Source organism: Penicillium roqueforti (assembly GCF_015533775.1).
Source record: "Penicillium roqueforti strain LCP96 04111 chromosome Unknown scaffold_02, whole genome shotgun sequence".
NCBI lineage: Eukaryota > Fungi > Ascomycota > Eurotiomycetes > Eurotiales > Aspergillaceae > Penicillium > Penicillium roqueforti.
Window position 1 is genome coordinate 2,367,128 of NW_024067566.1, and position 19,615 is coordinate 2,386,742.

Genomic DNA, 19,615 nt, shown 5'->3' on the forward strand with positions numbered 1-19,615 from the left:
CGACTTGGTCGCTTCACGTCCGAACTGTCGGAGTTGCTCCGTGAGTGACGTCACTCTGAGCTGTTCGCCATTTTGTGTTATCTACACTTCCTACACCCATTGACACGCAAAATATGGGAAATTATACCGGAGGAAATCAGACTTTCAGTACATATTGCCCATATTGTCGGCAATTGTATGATATACAGTACTTCCACTGCCTGAGCAAGACTAACAACTTCGACAGCAGAATTCAGGCACGGGGAAAGTAGATCAGATCAATGTCTTATTAGGTTTGTTTTAGATGTTAAGCATAAATAACATTCTATCAAATCAAATCCGAGAGCTACCTTGGTTAGCTCTTCAAATATAAAAATGAAGTTTTGCCTGTGGTGGCCAACTTCCGAACCTCTCCCAAGTACAACTTCAACAAGCACAAGAACCACCAGACTCGCATCTACTAACCGGAAATCAATCAACATACAAATTCCAAAATCGGACCCTGGCAATCCATCAAATTTCGGCGAAAGCCAAGGTAAACCTCTCGGACTTGCGCCGAACCATCCCGCGCTCCAAACATCTTCCCCTCATAAACCCCCACGCAGGTCGAGCCATTTTAATATATTATATACATTAACATTTCTCCGGGACTATTCTATCAATTGTATACATCATTCCCTCATCTAAACAACCATGTCCAAACCCTCAATCGGCTTCGTTGGCCTAGGCGCCATGGGCTTCGGAATGGCCACACATCTCGTGAAAGAGGGCTACGCAGTACACGGCTTCGACGTGTTCCCGGCCTCGGTAGAACGCTTCAAGACGGCAGGCGGAATCCCAGCGTCTTCCCTCCAGGACTCAGCAAAGGGAAAGGACTTCTATGTTTGCATGGTAGCCTCAGCGCCGCAAGTGCAGAGCGTCCTTTTCGGTGATGACGGCATAGTCGCAGGTAAACCACCAACCCAACCCCAAACTAAACAATATATATTTGAAAATAAAAACTAACCCACTCAATAATCAACCCAGTTCTTCCTCAAAATTCAACCCTTCTCCTCTGTTCCACTGTCCCAGCATCATACGCCCAATCCGTCGCCGCAGAGCTCGCCTCCATCGGCAGGAGCGATATAGCTTTCATCGATGCACCCGTCTCTGGTGGTGCGCTCCGCGCTGCTGCAGGTACGCTGTCGATTATGGCTGGTGCACCCGACGCCGCGCTGGAGAAAGGCCGCTTCCTGCTGCAGGAGATGTCCGACGCGAATAAGCTGTATCTTGTCCCCGGCGGGATCGGCGCAGGTAGTAATATGAAGATGGTGCACCAGGTGCTGGCGGGTATTCATATCCTGGGTGCTAGTGAGGCTCAGGGATTTGCGGCGCGACTGGGGTTAGATGCTGTGAAGACGGCGGAGGCGATTAAGTCTAGTCCGGCTTGGACCTGGATGCATGAGAATCGGTTGCAGCGGATGCTGGATGAAGATTGGCATCCTGGTGCTAGTGCTTTGACTATTATTCTCAAGGATGTGGTAAGGAATCTTGATGTTTTTGGGGCTTTGGGGATAAGTTGGCTAATTGAGTTTCGATCAGGGGATTATCACGACATCTGCGCGCCAAAATCAATTCCCGACTCCACTTTGCTCTACTGCCGAGCAGGTTTATTTGTCTGCTTTGCTACAGGGATATGGGCCTGTTGATGACTCGTCTATGGTGCGGCAGTACTTCGCTGAGCCGATAACGAAGGTCACCTCTACCAAGTCTGATGAGGAGACGGCGGAGGCGCTGCAGCTGGTGCTGGATCTGATGGAGGTGACTAACCTCGTTGCGGCTGCTGAGGCTATTTCATTTGCGCGCTATCTCAATGTCGATTTGAAGCAGTTTTATACTCTTGTCGGTGATGCTGCTGGTGCTAGCCGGCAATTTATGACGAAGGGGTTGGAGATTATTGAGGGGCCTGGACAAGGTGGGGATGGTGTCTCTGAGACTATTGATGCCGCTAGTTCTCGTCTAGAGAAGGCTGTGCAGAAGGCGCGCGATCTGCACTGTCCTTTGAATCTCGGCAATGCTGCTTTGACTGTGTTGTTCATGGCTAAGAGGTCTGGGTTAGGGGCTGAGGGAAGTGCCAGTGTGGTGAAGACTTATGAGCAGTAGTGTAATTGCCGAGAATGAGTGATGAGGTATGAAAATTATTAGTCCAAATTCTACATTTGTGCTGAGTCCGCACGCCCGATGGCCTATGCTTTCACAGGAACATGAACCATCCACCGAAGAAGCTCATAGATGATCTGAGTCACCGTAATTACCGTCGTCTCTGCCTTATTGTCGTACATAGGGGCAAACTCTACAACATCCACGCCAATAATAGGCAGGCCAGCTTGCGATAGACCATATAAAATACGGAGAAGCTCCCGTCTCGTCCAACCCCCAGGTTCAATGGTTCCGGTCGCAGGTGTGAAGGCTTTTCTCGGTCAGTATAAGTTGCTTAGGATAATCAAGATTGAGTGTATAGTATTTACCGGGGTCGAGCACATCGATGTCAATGCTGATATAAACATAGTTATCGCCGACTGTATTCACAATTCTCCGAATAATGTCGTTAATTCTAATCTTATCGATCATTCGGGCACGGATAGTAGTAAAGCTATAACGATGACACGGTGAATGGGAGGCCAGAAACGGCCGCTTTTGACGCCGTTTTAGGCCGCTCGCTCACCGTGGGCGGTCTTGGCGTCACGTGGGACAAAGGCGACGGCCCTGCTGTTTAATGCCACCCGGGCGTTCTGTTGGATGTTCCTGGTGCCTGACCCATCGATCCAGCCCTCGGGGCGGAATGTATGTTGTACCTACCGAGCGCGCAATTTTAATTTTTTTTTGCTGATTTGATACATTACGATAATAGTCAATGTCTGCGTCTACCTAGACATACGCACAGCCTAAGAAAAGGCACATGCAGCAGAGCTTAGATCACAATTCTTGAACAATGGGTTATTGGGGAATGAGCCCGGTGTGAATGGACTGGGAGCCTGGGGAACAGGCTGGTAGTATAGTGACTCTGTTTGAATCATCCCCATAAGGATGTTGCTTACACCAGAAAGCTGATACTGATAAAGTGTGCAGTGCTCCGACGCCGTGCTATATAGCCACGCGAGCTTACTCTGAATCAGAATACCACGGCCTGCAAAGACGTCGATTTGATCTTGGGTAGTCACATCCATATCGTGATCTGCGACCCAAACCTAGATGTTTTCTAGATAGGCATTTGACGAAGGTGTGAGATGAAGGAGAAGGGATGCCGCGATGTAATAGAATGGCTATTTCTACCACTTGCCGCACCCCAAATTAGGTAGGCACCTAGGATAAGGCAGATCCTAATCACTATTGGTTGAAGAAACCAACGCAATGATATGAAGGTAACTGGTCGTAACGGAGGTTGATACCTGAGTATAGTTGAAATACCTGCTATTGATTCGCGCTTCTTATTAATTTACATATCTTTGGCCACTCAGCATATGTTTCATATATTCTCACTCAGCCTAAAGCACCAAGACAAAGGTCTCTGATAGCTCATCGGTTTGAAAAGTCCTCGCAGCTTGTGACCAGGGAGTTTCTCCCGGTGATCAAGTAGGAAAGCAAGATCTACCCTTCCGTGATACATTGCACCACTTGGACATACTATCTCTTTTTCAATATTTTGCCCTTGCCGCTGAGCTTTTCCTCGTCCCCTAGAACGACCTGTACATATCTAGATCTCACGCAGCAATGATCCATCTAGGAGAAAGTAAGTCTGAGAAGTCATGCTCGTTCAGTGCTGCCCAAGAGCCCCCACCAGCCTTGGACGGCAGCAATATCAATGTCGAGAGCGAGCAACGCCAAACCCAGAATGGACGGGCTAGCCCCGAACAGGCCGGACCGCTAAGCCGGATCCCGAGGGCGGCCGAATCCGGCCGGGCTGGCACAAATGCCGATTCTATCTGAAGTACTATCAATTAACTACTATTTACAGCTAGTTATAACTTTTCTAGTCTCTCCGGGTTTTTAAAAGAATGTCTTGATAATATTATCACTAATAAATACATTGTGTGGGTATCCAAAATATTATGTCCAGTCATAAGACCAATTAGTATGTACAGCCCAAGAGACCCCAACAAGCGCAGGGGTACCTGAGGCCAAAGAAGATATATATAAAAAAAAGAAAGAGAGACATCAGGGATATCAAAAGTCCCAACCCAAATAATCCAACGACTTAAACTCATTTCGCATGCGACACACAGTAAACATCTAAACCTCAATTCCGAGCTTGACAGCCGAGATCGAATCAGCCGAGATCCTGCGGTCCTTAATAAACTTAGGCCAGGTGTTCGTAAGCACAAGGTACTTAATACTGGCCTCTGCATCATCAAAGATCGAAGCGTTAAAGTCCGCAGGGATCTCACCCCAGTACTGCACGCGGTCTTTGATCGGTCCGTCCATCTCAGCTTGCATAGTCTTCCCAGAGTCCACAGAAGCCGGCGACGGCAGATCGAAAGTGAATTTATCAAAGGGGCTGGTGGGATCACAGTCGCGCTCCTCGCCGTACACAAGGCGCGTCGGTTTCTCGAAAACGTCTTCTAGTTTCCGCAGCTCCTGGTGCGAGATGTTGACGGGAAACTCGGCATGGCGGACGCTGATAAACTCCGCATAGAGATGCAGCGCACGGTTGAAGTGTTGGCGGACGATATCGCGCTTGCTCTTTTCTTGGAGCGCGCTGCCGTCCTTGATGCATTGGGGTAGGTGGTTGCGCCATTCCGCAACGCTAGTCAGGAAGACGATATTCTCGCCGGAGAATTCGCGCAGAGCGGAGAACTCTTGTAGTGGAGCTGGATTGCGCTCGAGGACGTGCTCGAGTGCGCCCATTGTCAGGATGCTGTCGCGGGAGTTGAATGTGCTCGTCGAGCTGTTCGATTTCCAGCCTGACATCATCGATGCTACCATTGTCATGTCGGAGTGGAGGGACTTTTCTTCGGAGCTGGCGGATTTGACTTTCAATTCCCAGCGCGCGATCGAGTCGAGGGTTTCTTGTCGGAGGGATCGGTGGCGCATTACTTCCCAGCAGGGGAGGAATACTGTGAATATTTCGATGAACATGATGGATAGACAGATCCTATAGTATACCTGCGTTAGAGGAGTAGGTCTTTGTGGTTATGTGTGGAACTTACCACTGAGGAGGAACGAAGACCGCGTTGACCGGGGCCATGGCGGGGGCGTAGAGGCCGACGAGCCACATCGGGGTAGCGTGGAGGTTGGAAACAGCGCAGCCAATGGTCTGGACTCTCCAGCCGTGGGTATCGTGGATGTTGCGAGACTGCCAGAGGACGATGGGGGCAACGATCCAAGACCAGAAGAATTGCGAGACCACACCGGGCCACCATTCCCATCCTGTGCCCTGTGCTGCGAGTACCTCTGCCGGGGTACCATGGACTCCGGTGCCAGGAATACCCCATGAGCTATGGTATTTGCGGGAGATCACCCACATGAGGACAGTGAGGAACACCTGCGTGAGATGGCGAGTTAGATAAGATTTCTCATGCATATGGAAAAGCAAGGTAATCATACCTGAGCAAACATTGCGATGGCGACGTAAATAAGGATCTTGGTTGTATATCCGAGAGCACGGAAGCGGTTGATCAACCCATCCTTGTGTTCCAAGGCAGGCGATTCAGTAGAACGGTGTCCATCCAGAGCATATTTTCTCTGGAGCTTTGCGACATGTTGAAATCTGGTATTAGAGCCGTGGAAGAGCGCCATGCCACAGGGCAACAGAGTCCCCATGAGCCAATAGGCGCCGTCACCTGGCATAATAGCGCCGATCATAGTGGCGAACTGGGTTGGCAGCCAGTATAAATGAAGAATAACGATAGAGGTTAAGGATAGAGCGAGACCTCGAATGCGAAGCGTCGGCATATCACGATTGGCGATCAGATAGGCCATACCGACCACGAGGGCGGATGTCCATACACATGCCCAAACAGCCCACCAGATGGTGACGGGGCCGAGATCAATCTGAGGCTTAGACTCAGCCGTGGCACCGTATTCGGATCCCATGTTGAAAAGTGCTGAAGGAATGTGAGTGAAGTTGGGTAGCGCTTGGTCTTTTCCAGAGTGCCGGGTCATGATCTTCTTATGTAGAACATGCGTGGAACTAGGGCCACGGGGTAAACTTGCACGAGCAAGTGGACCCCTAATCAGGTTGGATGTCGATCATAATGGCTGAATTATCCATCCCACTCCATATTTCTGCTAGGAAACATTATGTTGTGGAGTCCCTCAATCGATTGAGGTATATCACTGCTCAGTTATGGTCTTGAGTTTGGTCCCGCGTGGTGGATGGAGAATATCCACAGTTGCTATTTGTCAATCTATCTGAGGATATGATTGGTTGAATATGAAATTTCGAGATCAAAGATCTCTTGGCAGCACGAAGCTCTCCCCTTTTCTATTGAATCAGCCTTTGACGCTATTGATTTTCCAAGAATTGTGTTCCGTGAAGGAAGTCGATCGTAGCCCTAAAAAGGCAGAACTTCACATTTTGGTATGACGTTTGAAATGTTCACTTATTACAGTGATAGGTGTAATTATTTCCAGACTCCCTGCTACCGCTAATGCGCGCAAAATTCTAGGCTGTTTCATACCCATGTCAAATTAGAGACAATTCTCTACTATTGGAGGAATAGACCAGGATCACATGGAATGTAAGATAATGACTTTGTCGACTTGGATTAATATGTAGAAGTATCCAAATTTAGCCTAGCATATAAGACACGGAAGAGACTCAAATTTCAATAGTAGAATAAACCGAAATGAAAAGGTTCAAGCTATTCTCTGCCACGACATACAGAAGAAATCGTAATTAAAGGAATGAAAAAGGAATGAAATCCATAAATCGCACATCACTTAATACGTGAAGGCTCAAAAAGTCCCATGGCTTTGGCCTCCTCCTCAGATCCCGCCTGCAAATTCCCAGAATACTTGATCTCAAATCCAGGAACAAGCAGGGCATCCTTCAGACCCCTATCCACAACCTCCTCCTCAGAACGCGCATACATATAGCCGTAATACGTGTATTGCCCCGCCTCAGAGATCGACACGCTAACCTCGGCCTTCGCACAACAATCCCGATCATGTTCAGGATCCTTCAATCCCATCTGAAAAGCATCTAACTCACAGTCAGCCTCGACATAACCATAGAACATCCCTCCATAGTAATTACCACATTCACCAGGAACCGGCGCCGCATCACAGAGGCCCATATGCCCAACCTCCTTCAGGGAGATCGCACTCATAAACCCAGTGTACCTATGACGCACGCGCTCCGGCATCGTAAAGTGTGCGTCCTTGCAACACCCCCATGGATGGCGGATATCCGAAAGTCCCATCGCGCGGGCGTGGTGCAAATCATCCGCCCGCAGCAACCCGTAGAACTTGCCGTCCTCGCCGGGGATCCGACGGATATCCTCCAGCCAGCGCTTTTCTGCCTCCACCTCCGATGGTGCATGCATTACTCCATAGTAGAGGTGAAAGTCGGCTCGTCGCTCCGCACAGCATCCTCGCACATGAATCGGGTCAAGTAGGCCCTGGCGGTTCGCGTCGTCTTCAGAATCCGCCATCATAAACCCTTCCCACTCACCTGAGTAATCGCCGTACGGCCGGATTTCGCGCAGCCCTCGTTGGTAGGCAGATTCTTCGCTTGCAAACATGCTGCCCATGTACATGTGCTTCTGAGGCCGGGGGTCTGGGCCTGGTGGGGCCTGTTGGCTCTTGGGGGATGTACAATTGCGTGGGGAAATGGCGATGCTGGTGTCATCGGGGGGTGCGGGGATGGAATTCTTCGCCTCCCACATTTGGACAAGGGACTCTGTGTCCCAGATATGGGGGTCTTCTTCGATACCCAGCTCGGCGTTCTTCTCGCGCCGGTCGTCCCGGTCCTTCTTTAGAAGTGCGGTGTCTAGGAGCTTGGACATGGCCTTCTCCCGGGCTTTTTTTTCATCATTTTCTTCAATGCACTTCAGAACGGTCGCTTCAATACGCTGCTGCACAAGGTCAATGTCAAGAGCGGACTCTTCGGACGAGTCATAGTCAACCTCAGGGCTATCAACTGAGTCCGCGGGAGGCCTGTCCCCCAGAGCAGGATGAGGATGGTCTACATCAGCAAGATAAATACGCACATCCACACCGGAGTCGTCAGCTTCGGGCTGTTGGTGGTCAGTGTCCACCTCCCGCCGCCGCTGTCGCTTCTCGAAATATTCGTCAATTCTCAGCTTAAGTATATTGTACCTTATCAAAGAAGATCCGCAAAGCGACGATCCAGAACTATCCGTGTCGCAGCTGCTTACATTGCTGGGAGTAGCACATCCAGTGCCCTCAGTATCCGGCGATTCAGTCTCAACACTTTCCTTTGAATAGTCACTCTCACATCCGCTATGGGCAAGATGAGCCGGACTGGTCTTGATGGTTATAGATGCAAAAGAGTCAGGATCTGCAGCTATCTCGGACGAACCGGAATTAGTACGAGCCAATTTAAAGGCCGTGCTAGACGACCTCTCAGAACGGGCCAGGCTTCCGTAATCCGACTCTGATTCGCTGACAACAGCACGCGAGCAGAGCTGACCATCGTCGCTGTGGTCAGTACTACTTGTTTCCCTGTCATCGGGAGTGGGATCACTCACCATGCGCGCGCTAACTTCGATCACATGGCCTGTAGCATCCAGGCCTTCAATCGTCCGGTAAGATTTGGCGGTTTGCGTCTGGTCGTCTTCTTGAGAGACGTTATCAGCCCACTCGCTCTCGCACTGCACGCACATGCTGGGCTGGGTGGAGAGGAGGAGGTCGTGGGAGGGTTTGATCTGGTTGCAGGATACGCTGCTCTCTGGACCGGCCAGGCGGATCTTGTTGGTGTATTCCTGGCAGCTGGTCATGCTCCAGTTAGAGATATGTCCGCAGCTGGGATAGTGGTGGTAGGTGTGTTTACACATTCTAAGGAAAATAATAGATGAGTAGAAAGCAGAGAGAATATATGAGATGAGACAATAAGAGAGAAGTAATTCGCCATATTAGATAAATATTCGCGAGGATCGTGGTTTATATATACTTTGATCTGTGAGTTGAGGTAGTCTCCGACAGGCGAGTACAAAGCCGAGTCGTTGAACAAAGGCAAGTTATATAACAAAGACAGAGTTAATGGCATTGTTTTGGTCCCATGATGAAACTCTCTGTTCAAATTGTTTGTGAAAAATTGTGTATAATGCATTCCCAAAGATCTTTAGCCTATTAGACGCGCGTGTCAAAGGGACTTGTGGGAAACGCCCAATCCTCATTGTATCCAACCCAGATGACACGTAAAGCAAACATTGTTGATTTCATGTTAGCATGGTTTCCTATAGGTCTAGTAGCCCAGTCTAAATAAAGGCAGAAACAAATGGCGTAGAGAGAAAGAGCTGCTAATATCGGACATGTTTTCCTTTTTGCCTTCCCCCCGCTCTTGAATTCTCCCTCACACATTTGTCTTCCTTCGTTTTTCATATATGAGCTGCAAAGCTTCGTCGTAGAAGGGCTTCTCCAGTTTACACAAGACCAGTATCTGCTTGGAGAAGAGCTGACAAATTCCTGATTGTCCAATGCAAAAGAACTGGATTGGAAACGCGAATGTCGATCTGGGACCAAGGTGTCTGACAGCTCAATCGGTATCTTTCATCGGACCCGGTATACACTATTCACCACATAACAGATCCTGGGCAGGCACTGGAAAGCATAAGAGAAGTTTCCAAAATATCATTTCATGTACAAAAGTCGCATTTCCGTAATAACAGTATTCCCATGAATATATTGCCTCCAGGACATCCAGTCAGCCCTCCAAATCCGCCAAATATCTAACTCCAGAGTCCATCAGCCACCAAGAAGCAGTCTCGTGCATCCATCTCAAAACAGGCCTCTCCAACGGCATCCTCCTACCCTCATCCGCTCTCCTCCACATAACAGTCTCACTACAAAACACAACCTTCCCTTCCTCCTCCAGACTACTACTTTCCTCATAACTAATCGCCAACCTTCCTTCCACAAAATCCACCGTCTCCATCTTAATCTCAAACTCAACCCGGTCCCTCCTCCGTACCACAACACGATAAACCCCACAAACCAAATCCCCAACCTCAAAATCCAGCGCGGCAAGATATCCCGTCTTAAAACTCTGCTTCTGTTCCGGCTTCTTGCTAGCCATAGCAAGCATGAGCGCCTGCGGGAACCGCGAGAAAGCGGTCATATTGCGGCGCACGAGTCTTTTAAAGAGCAGGTCTGTGGCCTCACTGCTAGGGAGGCAGGCCCGCGGGACTGACTCTGAGGCGTGGTCGTAGATTGTGAAGTACTCATCACTAAAGACGGTTTCCGGGATTGATTCTATACTTGGTTTTGTGGATGCGGTGAGGGTTCCAAGGTGGGACTTGTGCGCTATGCGTTTTGATAGGCGTTCGTGGAAGATGTAGAAGTAGATTGCCGACGAGCTGGTTATTATCGCGGTTGCCGTAAGGATGAGGCGGATCATTTTGGTTTTTCTTGAGGCTGTGAGATGTCTACAACTGGGGTTTTGTTGCGAAAAAAGTGATGCGATCATCGGATACGAGGTCGGCTTGGCGCGTCATCTGTCCCTACGTCTTATCACCAGATCGTCCAGTTCAATGATTTCCATATGAAATCGTCATGTTAAATCGTAAATCGGTCAGGTCTGTGATCACATCGAAAAGAAATTAAGTTGAAAACGCGCAACGCCAACCCAACCCAGCCCCAACCAAACACAGTGGTATACTTTGAGAAGATGAAAAAAAAAACACAGCGAAGTAAACAAACCCTCACTTCCTTGCCTCATTCTTCAAAACATTTACACGGCCACTATTATGCCATTTCGCAAGCTTAACACCACACTTACCACAAGAATGCTCGACATCCTTAAGCGAGGACATCAAGTAAGGGATACAGCCGAGACAGCAACAAAAGCAAAGAATAGCAGCCCAGCCACTATACCAAAATGAAAAGAAGATCAACTACCAATCCAATATTTCAACTATACACGGAAATCCAACTTACTGCGTAGTCCCACCGCTCACAGACTCAACACTGGTCATCTCCCGTTCTCCACAAACAGGACAGTCAACCGGACAAGGTGCAGACTGGACACAGTGCAGCGGTATGGCCGTAGCATACCCACTAGGATGGCTGGAAGGCATGTAGAACTGCTGTGGGTAGCCCGGCCCCTGCTGTAGCTGTGCTTGTATGTGCGGGTACTGGGGCAGGGGCTGGCCTGCGTATGCCTTGTCGAGCGGAGCAGTCGTTGATGGCGACGCATCGTATGCGGGTGATTGGCTGGTGGAGTCAGGTCGATAGGGGTAGTGTTGTTCTGAGGGGCCGTTTATTGTTGTTGGGGCGTAGCTGGAGCGTAGGGCGTCTGAGAGGGACTGCCCAGTGTGTGAATATGTGTCTGAGTGTGGGCTTACAGGGCCTCGGTTTTGATGGTCTGAGAAAACGACTTCTGGATCTTCGCAATATACGGGGGCTGGTGCTGGAGGTTGTTAATTATTTCGTGCTATATGAGAATATGATGGGGGGCTCATAGCGTACTAGGCGTCGACTCGGGGTGTTCTGTGTATCCTGGCATTGTTGTAGAGTCTGGGGGTCTGGAGACAGACAGTTTGATGGGGATACAAGAAATTTCACTTGTTTGAATGGTTTTAAGTGAAATCTAACAGCGCTTGCGAATGTAACAAGATAAATGATAAAAAATAGAGCGGTCGATATGATCGTCAAGGGCTAATATGTAAGATGTAAGTATTACAGTGGATACCTGGGGATTCCATGAGTGCACTGCCTTGAACAGGGTTATAAGATATCAAGCCTAAGCCACGCAAGTGAAGCTTGCAGTATCACATAGCCAGAAGACTAAGAGAAAGCCGTCGGGTTGGTCTGTCGATCTCGCTTTTGACTCATCCGTGCATGAACAGGGATTATCTACAGAAAAGGCTGTTGATAGATAGGTATGCGGCTTATTTTGCGACCAATCTATATTTGGATCGGTCTACATGAAGGGGCTAGAGATAATTCAATTCATCATAAGCCGGTTGATGCTAGCATATCGCAGCTCAATTCTATTCCGTACATATTATACCAAGCCCCAACAATAATTCAAATAAAAATCCAGCCCATTTACACTGGCGGTTATAACATTATTACACCCCGACGATCGTAAACGCAAACCTGATCACACGGGTTGTGGCCGATCAATGCCTGTCTGAGCCTTTGAAGGCTGAGTAGGCCTATACGCAAATGCTCCTTAGTTTCTCGATCTTTGGCCCCCAACTACTATTTGGAATACACTATATTAATTGCGCATAGGCGTATTGTAATATAAAGTGAGATATATACATAGATAAGGCTACATGAAACAAGATATAGATGTACAATCACTCCAAAACATGGCCTACTAAAGACCTAAAGCCGAACCGAAAAAGATATAAATCGATTTACGCTAGGTGCCAGATGTTATACGCAGACTCATAGACCCCCAAGCCATTAGAAATATTGATATCGAACCGGTCCCCCTCCCCCAGGATAATACCCATACTGCGCAAAAACCCCCAGAATCTCACTCCTCTGCATTATCCCCGCGTAAGCCACAACCGTCTCCGTCCGACGAATCCCGCCTTTAACATACGGATCCGCCCCGCGCTCCATCAAAAGCCTAACCATCTCCAGGACATTCGACTGAACAGCCTTATACAATGGCGTCTGCCAAGGATACCGCATAAGATCGACCGCCGCACCACGATCAAGCAACAACCTCGCAACCCTCATATTCCCATTCAACGCCGCCAGCGCCAACGCCGTATCCCCCGTACTATTAACAGCATTAATATCAGCCCCGCAGTCCAGCAACATCTCCACAATCCGATCCTGTCCATACGCGGCAGCCTGCGAGAGCGCCGTCTCGCCCGTCCCCTTACCCGCATTGATATTCGCGCCTGAGGCAATCAGCATCCGCAAGATGCGGTCGAAGCCGCGCGCTGCGGCGACGCCGAGTGCTGTTTCGCCTTTCAGAGCCCGTACGTTCATGTCTGCGCCGTATTCTAGTAGAAGGCGGGTTGTGGCTTCGTGGCCGAAGGAAACGGCGGCCATTAGGGCTGTTGTGCCATCGGTGTTTTGGGCGTTGGCATCGGCGCCTTTGGAGAGGAGGGTTTGCACGGTTTGGTGTTGGTTGGCTTTTATGGCGACTATGAAGGGTTCTCTTGAGCTGGTCATTTCCCATAGAATGCGGCTCATTCGGCGGGGCTTTTTTGAGTGTGTGGAAACTCTGAAGGCGTGGAGGTCTAGTGAGGGTTTTGGCTGGGTAGGTTCTGTCACTGGTATTGGGGGGTTCATGTCGTTATCTTGATTGTTCTCTGTAAGAACCGGGATGGGGAAGTCTTCGACTGGTAACGCTTCTTTCTGTGTATCTGTGCAATCTTGCATGTCCAACGTCACTGGTATTGGGAAGTTTTCTTCTCGTATTGTCTCTTTTTCAGGATATGGCTGCTCCTGGATTGAATATGAGCTGCGCTTGTCTGAAAATGAGAAACCTTTTGGCGGGAGCGGGAGAAATGGGAGGCCAGTTGGCTCGTCTGCTAGCCAATCCTTGTCGTCTAGGCTTCTCTGACGTTCTAATTCCAGAGTTTTTGATAGTGCCGTAGATTCAAGGACTTCCTCTACCGGAGCCGTGTTTTCTCTGTGAACAGGCAGAAGGCCATATGTCTCTGCTGTCTTTTGAAAAGTCGAGATAACGAAGTCCCGGTTCAGAGTCAACAAATCCGAAGCAATACCAGTAGCGACCAACTCTTCCTGTAACTGAGGCCAGATTCTGTCTTCCTCAAGCTTCGAGGAATCCTTCAAAATATCAGAAATAGCCAAGGCCTCCTTTGTGCCAGCACGAATGTCATCGATAAAGCACCTCAGTGCGCGCTCAATTATCTTCTGGGATGATCTGTATCAATGTTAAAATCCACACTGACCCACACACGAACATAACAAACACACATCATCATATTCAGATTCACCTCGGTAAGCCCGAAAATAACCGAAGAGAGCCGCGCGCGAATGTCAGAAACCAGACTCTGAGCCCCGAGCGCATCTGGATGTAGAAGCAGCTTCTGCAATTCTAGCAGGACAACATGGCAGCTGTACAATCTTTTTTTCAAAACTGCGAGATGGACGCATTCCGCCCCTAGAGAGGAAGTATACGCCTCGGTCGCGCTTAGTACGGTCAGAAGCAGGCCGAGCTCATTTTGGGCCTGGTTCGTTAGGGCCATTGACACGCGCGTTGACTCATACAGGGAGTCAGCTAATAGTCGGATTGCGGTAGTTTGGTGCCATGGTTGACTGCCTGCTTGTAGAGACATGGTGCTGGGCTTTGAGATAGTCAATGGGACTAGGCCTTGCGGAGTGCTGGGTGCGATACCAGGGGCCATCTGGAGAGGGCCCGTGCAGCATCGCCCCATTTTTGGCCTCCTTCTTGGGGTTCGATTCTATTTTTGGAGATTATTTCAAGGTAGACGATGTGATATGTTATTATTAAATGAAATGAGAAGTAAAGAGAGTTAGACTCAATTTAAGAATGATCAGGGAATAGAGTAGACTAGATCAAATCCATGTGTGTAGCCTGCGAGGGATTACAACCTCGACATTCATCTCATAAAGATCCTCTAAATTAGGATACTCTTTGGTTGATAGACATTGGAGATCGAGAATTCGAAACACACAACTACATCTACTTAATGTTACTAGTCTACAATGAAAGATAAGTCAAACAGATAAACATGGTCTATTCAATAACAACAAAGCAAGCAGGGAAACCAAAAGAATTTCACGGGCGAGAATGGCTTTGAAGGCAAACACAGGGACCCATATCCAGAGGCAGCGGCTCACTAGAGAGCAAGATGGTACTGGGACGAATATCATCCAAATCCGAAGCTACAATAAAGTCAACGCTCGCCTGTGGCTCTGCGGACATCTCGTCAGCTTCAAGGTCAGCAATGGCTTTCGTCAAGGGTGCCATGATGCGGTCACAACACAAGCGCTCGAACTCAGCCGAGAAGTGGTTTGCAGGTCTATTACGGACGGTGCGACAACGCGGACATGCCCGTGCCATCTCTTCACCCAGGACAAAGATGGCCTCGAGCAGCCGCGCCAATTTGTAGAGCACTGGAATGACTTCGGGGCGGAGGCCGTCTCCAAGTCCAAGGAACCGGAACTCTTCGAATAGAGTGGACTTGAAGCAGGCGCATGCGGTGAGGAATCGCTTTTCGTAGTTCATCCTGTCGGCCTCTTCTGTGCCTAGGTATCTATTTGAGCTCACGTTGACTATCTGCGGCGAAGAATAGACTGGGGCTTGCTTAGATGTAGGTATGCTCACCTCGAGTCTTGCGTGATTGTAGATGATAGGAGGGATAGCTTGGACAGATGGGAAAATCCTATTTATGCTTTTTCAGTTGACGTTGACTGGTTTCAGACAAAGACTTTGATGATTGTACTTGACAAAGGGATAGAAGCCATGTACTTTATAAATCCTTTGTGGAATTTTGAGACAAGTAGTCAAAGGCGGGCGCATTATCTTTGGCGCACCAAATTCACTCAGTTCAAATTCAATACCCAGCCCTTATTGGGACCAAGACCCCTATGCATGTAGAGTAGATTGTAGCGCCTTCATAACACTAGTTTACCTAGAAGGTATATCCCTCTTCCCATACCGTAGCTATGCCCTACATGCCATCACATTGAGTTAACTAGATAAATCTAGAAGTGGCGACATGTTTTGTCTCATTATAAAGGACATATTCCCTGATTGAGACTCCTTAAGGTTTGATTCCTTCAACCACTTCCATTATATCACCAAAAGCTCTTTCTAGGCTCTTTGAAACTTGCATATATCCAATTTGCAATGAGTGTTAGGTCATCTCGGTCGCTATTAGAGCAAATTCCTGCCAAAATCGCCAAACGATAGAGAAGTCTAGTACAAAGAGGCCCACGTCTTCTTGTTGCTAGCAATTAGTCATGGCACACTTGATCACGCACAGAGCAATCATATGCCTGATCTTTCCTCTCGATCAGGTCACCCCTAATCAGGAGCCATATACTATACATGCCAAAGAGACTGTGGTGAGCTACCTTATCTACGGATTCCTTGCCTAGACGAGATCCCTGACGCAAACAATCGCAGTTCTAGCCAAGTGAAGGCTGTCCAGCATAGATCGGGTACCTGCACGATATTGTGTGACTCTTGACATACTCTCCCGGTGTGAAAAGATGATCGACGGAAAAGTGTCCGAATAGATACCTAGCTTCCAAGGCATTTCAGAATTTGCCACTATACCACCAAGAAAGCTAAAGGTGATATGCTACGGGACATGGTTGCTATAGACAAGTGTGTTCTTCGCCTGAAAACAGCTTACCTGCGGATCCGTTCCCGTCGCTCCACATCCCCACTGGAGCTCGAAGAAGTCTCAAGTCTGTTGCAACTATTTAGTATAGCTTTGTTCAAAAACAGACTGAAATAGGAAGAAAAAAGAAATCCACTTAAAATCTCAAGAAAAAAACCGCAAAATGACAAAGCGTTGAGGGGTTGATGTCACATGTTGAGAACCCCCCGCTAGGTTTCCTTGATCTGGAACTCTCCCCATCTTCTCTCCACCTCTCCAGCTCTCCGCACCAGACATGTCTTCTACCATTGACAGCTCAAATATTCCCACTGATGGCACAGGTAAACTCAAAATTACTAGAGCTTTCATTACAGTTCTCATTCTAACAAAAAAAAATAGGTGTTATCCAACTGGATCCTTGGTTGGAACCGTACCGTGATGTCTTGAAACACAGATACCAGGTGGTCGAGGAATGGACCAAGACCATCAATGAAACAGAGGGCAGCTTGGACAAGTTCAGCAAGGTGAATTCATCTCCATTGATCGATGTCCTCTGTGCTAATGAGTTTATCAGGGCTACGAAACCTTCGGACTGCATGCACAACCCAACGGAGAGATCAAATACCAAGAATGGGCACCCAACGCCAAGGAGGCTTCTTTAGTCGGTGATTTTAGTACGTTGTGTGCTAGCCATATTTGAGGAGCTTGACTGAGACTGGCAGACAACTGGGACGTCAATGCCAACCCCATGACGAAGAACAGCTTCGGCATCTGGGATGTAACGGTACCAGCGAAGAATGGCGCTCCCGCTATTCCCCACGAGAGCAAGATCAAGGTAAGAATATCTGCCCCGAATATCAGCACGGCACCCACTAAGAATCCGATAGATCACAATGGTGCTCCCCAGCGGCGAGCGCATCTACCGGATCCCCGCTTGGATCAAGCGCGTGGTCCAAGACCTGAGCGTATCGCCTGCATACGATGCCGTTTTCTGGAACCCGCCCGCGGATGAGGTATACAAGTTCCAGTACCCGCGGCCCAAGAAGCCGGAGGATCTACGCATTTACGAGGCGCACGTCGGCATCTCGTCGCCAGAGACTAGGGTCGCTACATACAAGGAGTTTACGAAAAACATGCTGCCCCGCATTCAGTATCTGGGATACAATGCAATCCAGCTAATGGCCATCATGGAGCATGCGTACTATGCTAGCTTCGGGTACCAGGTAAACAACTTCTTCGCGGCGAGCAGTCGCTACGGATCCCCAGAGGATCTGAAGGAGCTTGTTGATACCGCACACGAGATGGGGCTGATTGTGCTTCTTGATGTGGTTCATAGCCATGCCTCCAAAAACGTCGTTGATGGACTCAATGAGTTCGATGGAACCGATCACCTCTACTTCCATGGCGGCGCGAAGGGCCGTCATGAGCTGTGGGACAGTCGTCTGTTCAATTATGGAAGCCACGAAGTGTTGCGTTTCCTTTTGAGTAATCTGCGTTTCTGGATGGAAGAGTATCAATTCGATGGATACCGCTTCGATGGTGTGACCAGCATGCTCTATACGCACCATGGTATCGGAACGTATGTTCATTTTCCTACTATTTCTTTAGAAAGTCCCGCTAACCGAAAGAAACAGTGGATTTTCTGGTGGGTACCATGAGTACTTCGGGCCAGGCGTTGACGAGGAGGGCGTCACATACCTCACCCTCGCCAACCAGATGCTGCACGAACTCTACCCAGACTGTATCACAGTCGCAGAAGATGTCTCCGGCATGCCCGCACTGTGTCTACCTCATGCACTAGGCGGTGCTGGCTTCGACTACCGTCTCGCGATGGCTATCCCAGACATGTGGATCAAGCTTCTGAAGGAAAGCACTGACGACGAATGGGACATGGCCAACATCGCCTTCACGCTCACCAACCGGCGCCATGGTGAGAAAACCATTGCCTACGCCGAGAGCCATGACCAAGCGTAAGTTCAATCCCCCATCTCCAAATTCCAATTATCCAACCAACTAACACACACTCGCAGCCTCGTCGGAGACAAGACCCTTATGATGTGGCTCTGCGACAAAGAGATGTACACACACATGTCCACGCTAACGGAGTTCACCCCCGTGATCGAGCGCGGCATGGCGCTGCACAAGATGATCCGCCTAGTAACCCACGCTCTCGGCGGCGAAGGCTACCTAAACTTCGAAGGCAACGAATTCGGACACCCAGAATGGCTGGACTTCCCTCGCGCCGGCAACGACAACTCTTTCTGGTACGCGCGACGCCAGCTAAATCTCACCGAAGACCCTCTGCTGCGGTACAACTTCCTGAACCAGTTCGACCGCGGGATGCAGCTGGCCGAGAAGAAGTACAAGTGGCTCTCTTCGCCGCAGGCATACATCAGTCTGAAGAACGAGAGTGACAAGGTCCTTGTCTTCGAGCGGGCTGGACTACTTTGGATCTTCAATTTCAATTCCAAGAAGAGCTTCACCGATTACCGCGTTGGCATTCAGGTTCCCGGTACATACCGGATTATTCTTGATACGGATGATACGGCATTTGGTGGGCTTGGGCGGAATGTTAAGGAGACGCGCTTCTTCACTACTGATATGGAGTGGAATGGGAGGGCGAATTTCGTGCAGGTTTATATTCCTACGAGGACTGCTTTGGTATGTGTCTGACCCTTTTCCCGTCTGTCCTTTGACTGGTTTGCTGACTTTTCTGTGTTCCTCGCAGGTCCTGGCTCTGGAAAATACTCTGTAATGTGAACGCCAATCCATGTCTGTGTCCTGCACGCAGCAGAGTCCGAAATTGAACATCTTAGTCCTAGTGTTAGCGTGATTTGACCTAGTTTCTTCAGTGTGATGTCCTGCATTTTGTTTCTAACTACGGCTATGTGTCTAGCAACGTTTTATATCATATACACTCTTTTGAAAGCATTATACATTGTCGCCTCAACAGACAGAGCGTGAAGGAAGATAGTGGTGCACGGTTTCCGAAGGTAATAGGAAGATCACCTTCAGAGAAATAAGTTTCAGTGCAGAGGCACCATATAACTAGACAAAAAGCAGCTAGATATAAACCACCCGAATGATCGAGGGACTACCTGTATAGGGATGAACGCACCTATCTCTAACCATTCAACTACACCACTATACAAAATACGCAGGACCAAGAAGGCAATCACAAA

At 48.9% G+C, this 19,615-nt stretch overlaps 7 protein-coding genes across 7 annotated transcripts; 2 read left to right on the forward strand and 5 right to left on the reverse strand.

Annotated features, from left to right (window-relative positions):
• Positions 1–672: 672 nt before the first annotated feature.
• LCP9604111_2366 (uncharacterized protein) lies at positions 673–2,121 on the forward strand (the record flags this gene model as incomplete). Its single annotated transcript, XM_039069835.1, has 3 exons — positions 673–928; positions 1,006–1,499; positions 1,561–2,121. 3 exons carry the CDS (start codon positions 673–675, stop codon positions 2,119–2,121), a joined length of 1,311 nt encoding a protein of 436 aa, XP_038932493.1.
• An 83-nt stretch (positions 2,122–2,204) lies between these two features.
• On the reverse strand, positions 2,205–2,589 carry LCP9604111_2367 (uncharacterized protein; the record flags this gene model as incomplete). Its single annotated transcript, XM_039069836.1, has 2 exons — positions 2,205–2,428; positions 2,487–2,589. 2 exons carry the CDS (start codon positions 2,587–2,589, stop codon positions 2,205–2,207), a joined length of 327 nt encoding a protein of 108 aa, XP_038932494.1.
• Positions 2,590–4,248: 1,659 nt separating this feature from the next.
• On the reverse strand, positions 4,249–6,051 carry LCP9604111_2368 (uncharacterized protein; the record flags this gene model as incomplete). The annotated part of the gene is made up of 3 exons (XM_039069837.1): positions 4,249–5,110; positions 5,166–5,500; positions 5,563–6,051. The coding sequence occupies 3 exons, from the start codon at positions 6,049–6,051 to the stop codon at positions 4,249–4,251; spliced, it is 1,686 nt and encodes a 561-aa protein (XP_038932495.1).
• An 845-nt stretch (positions 6,052–6,896) lies between these two features.
• Positions 6,897–10,540, reverse strand: LCP9604111_2369 (uncharacterized protein; the record flags this gene model as incomplete). Its single annotated transcript, XM_039069838.1, has 3 exons — positions 6,897–7,162; positions 7,217–8,906; positions 9,878–10,540. The coding sequence occupies 3 exons, from the start codon at positions 10,538–10,540 to the stop codon at positions 6,897–6,899; spliced, it is 2,619 nt and encodes an 872-aa protein (XP_038932496.1).
• A 535-nt stretch (positions 10,541–11,075) lies between these two features.
• Positions 11,076–14,516, reverse strand: LCP9604111_2370 (uncharacterized protein; the record flags this gene model as incomplete). Its single annotated transcript, XM_039069840.1, has 5 exons — positions 11,076–11,421; positions 11,487–11,551; positions 11,611–11,666; positions 12,636–14,002; positions 14,056–14,516. The coding sequence occupies 5 exons, from the start codon at positions 14,514–14,516 to the stop codon at positions 11,076–11,078; spliced, it is 2,295 nt and encodes a 764-aa protein (XP_038932497.1).
• Positions 14,517–14,881: 365 nt separating this feature from the next.
• LCP9604111_2371 (uncharacterized protein) lies at positions 14,882–15,331 on the reverse strand (the record flags this gene model as incomplete). Its single annotated transcript, XM_039069841.1, has 1 exon — positions 14,882–15,331. One exon carries the CDS (start codon positions 15,329–15,331, stop codon positions 14,882–14,884), a length of 450 nt encoding a protein of 149 aa, XP_038932498.1.
• A 1,397-nt stretch (positions 15,332–16,728) lies between these two features.
• LCP9604111_2372 (1,4-alpha-glucan branching enzyme GLC3) lies at positions 16,729–19,188 on the forward strand (the record flags this gene model as incomplete). The annotated part of the gene is made up of 8 exons (XM_039069842.1): positions 16,729–16,774; positions 16,833–16,957; positions 17,008–17,107; positions 17,156–17,268; positions 17,321–18,012; positions 18,068–18,403; positions 18,464–19,094; positions 19,162–19,188. 8 exons carry the CDS (start codon positions 16,729–16,731, stop codon positions 19,186–19,188), a joined length of 2,070 nt encoding a protein of 689 aa, XP_038932499.1.
• Between the last annotated feature and the right edge of the window lie 427 nt (positions 19,189–19,615).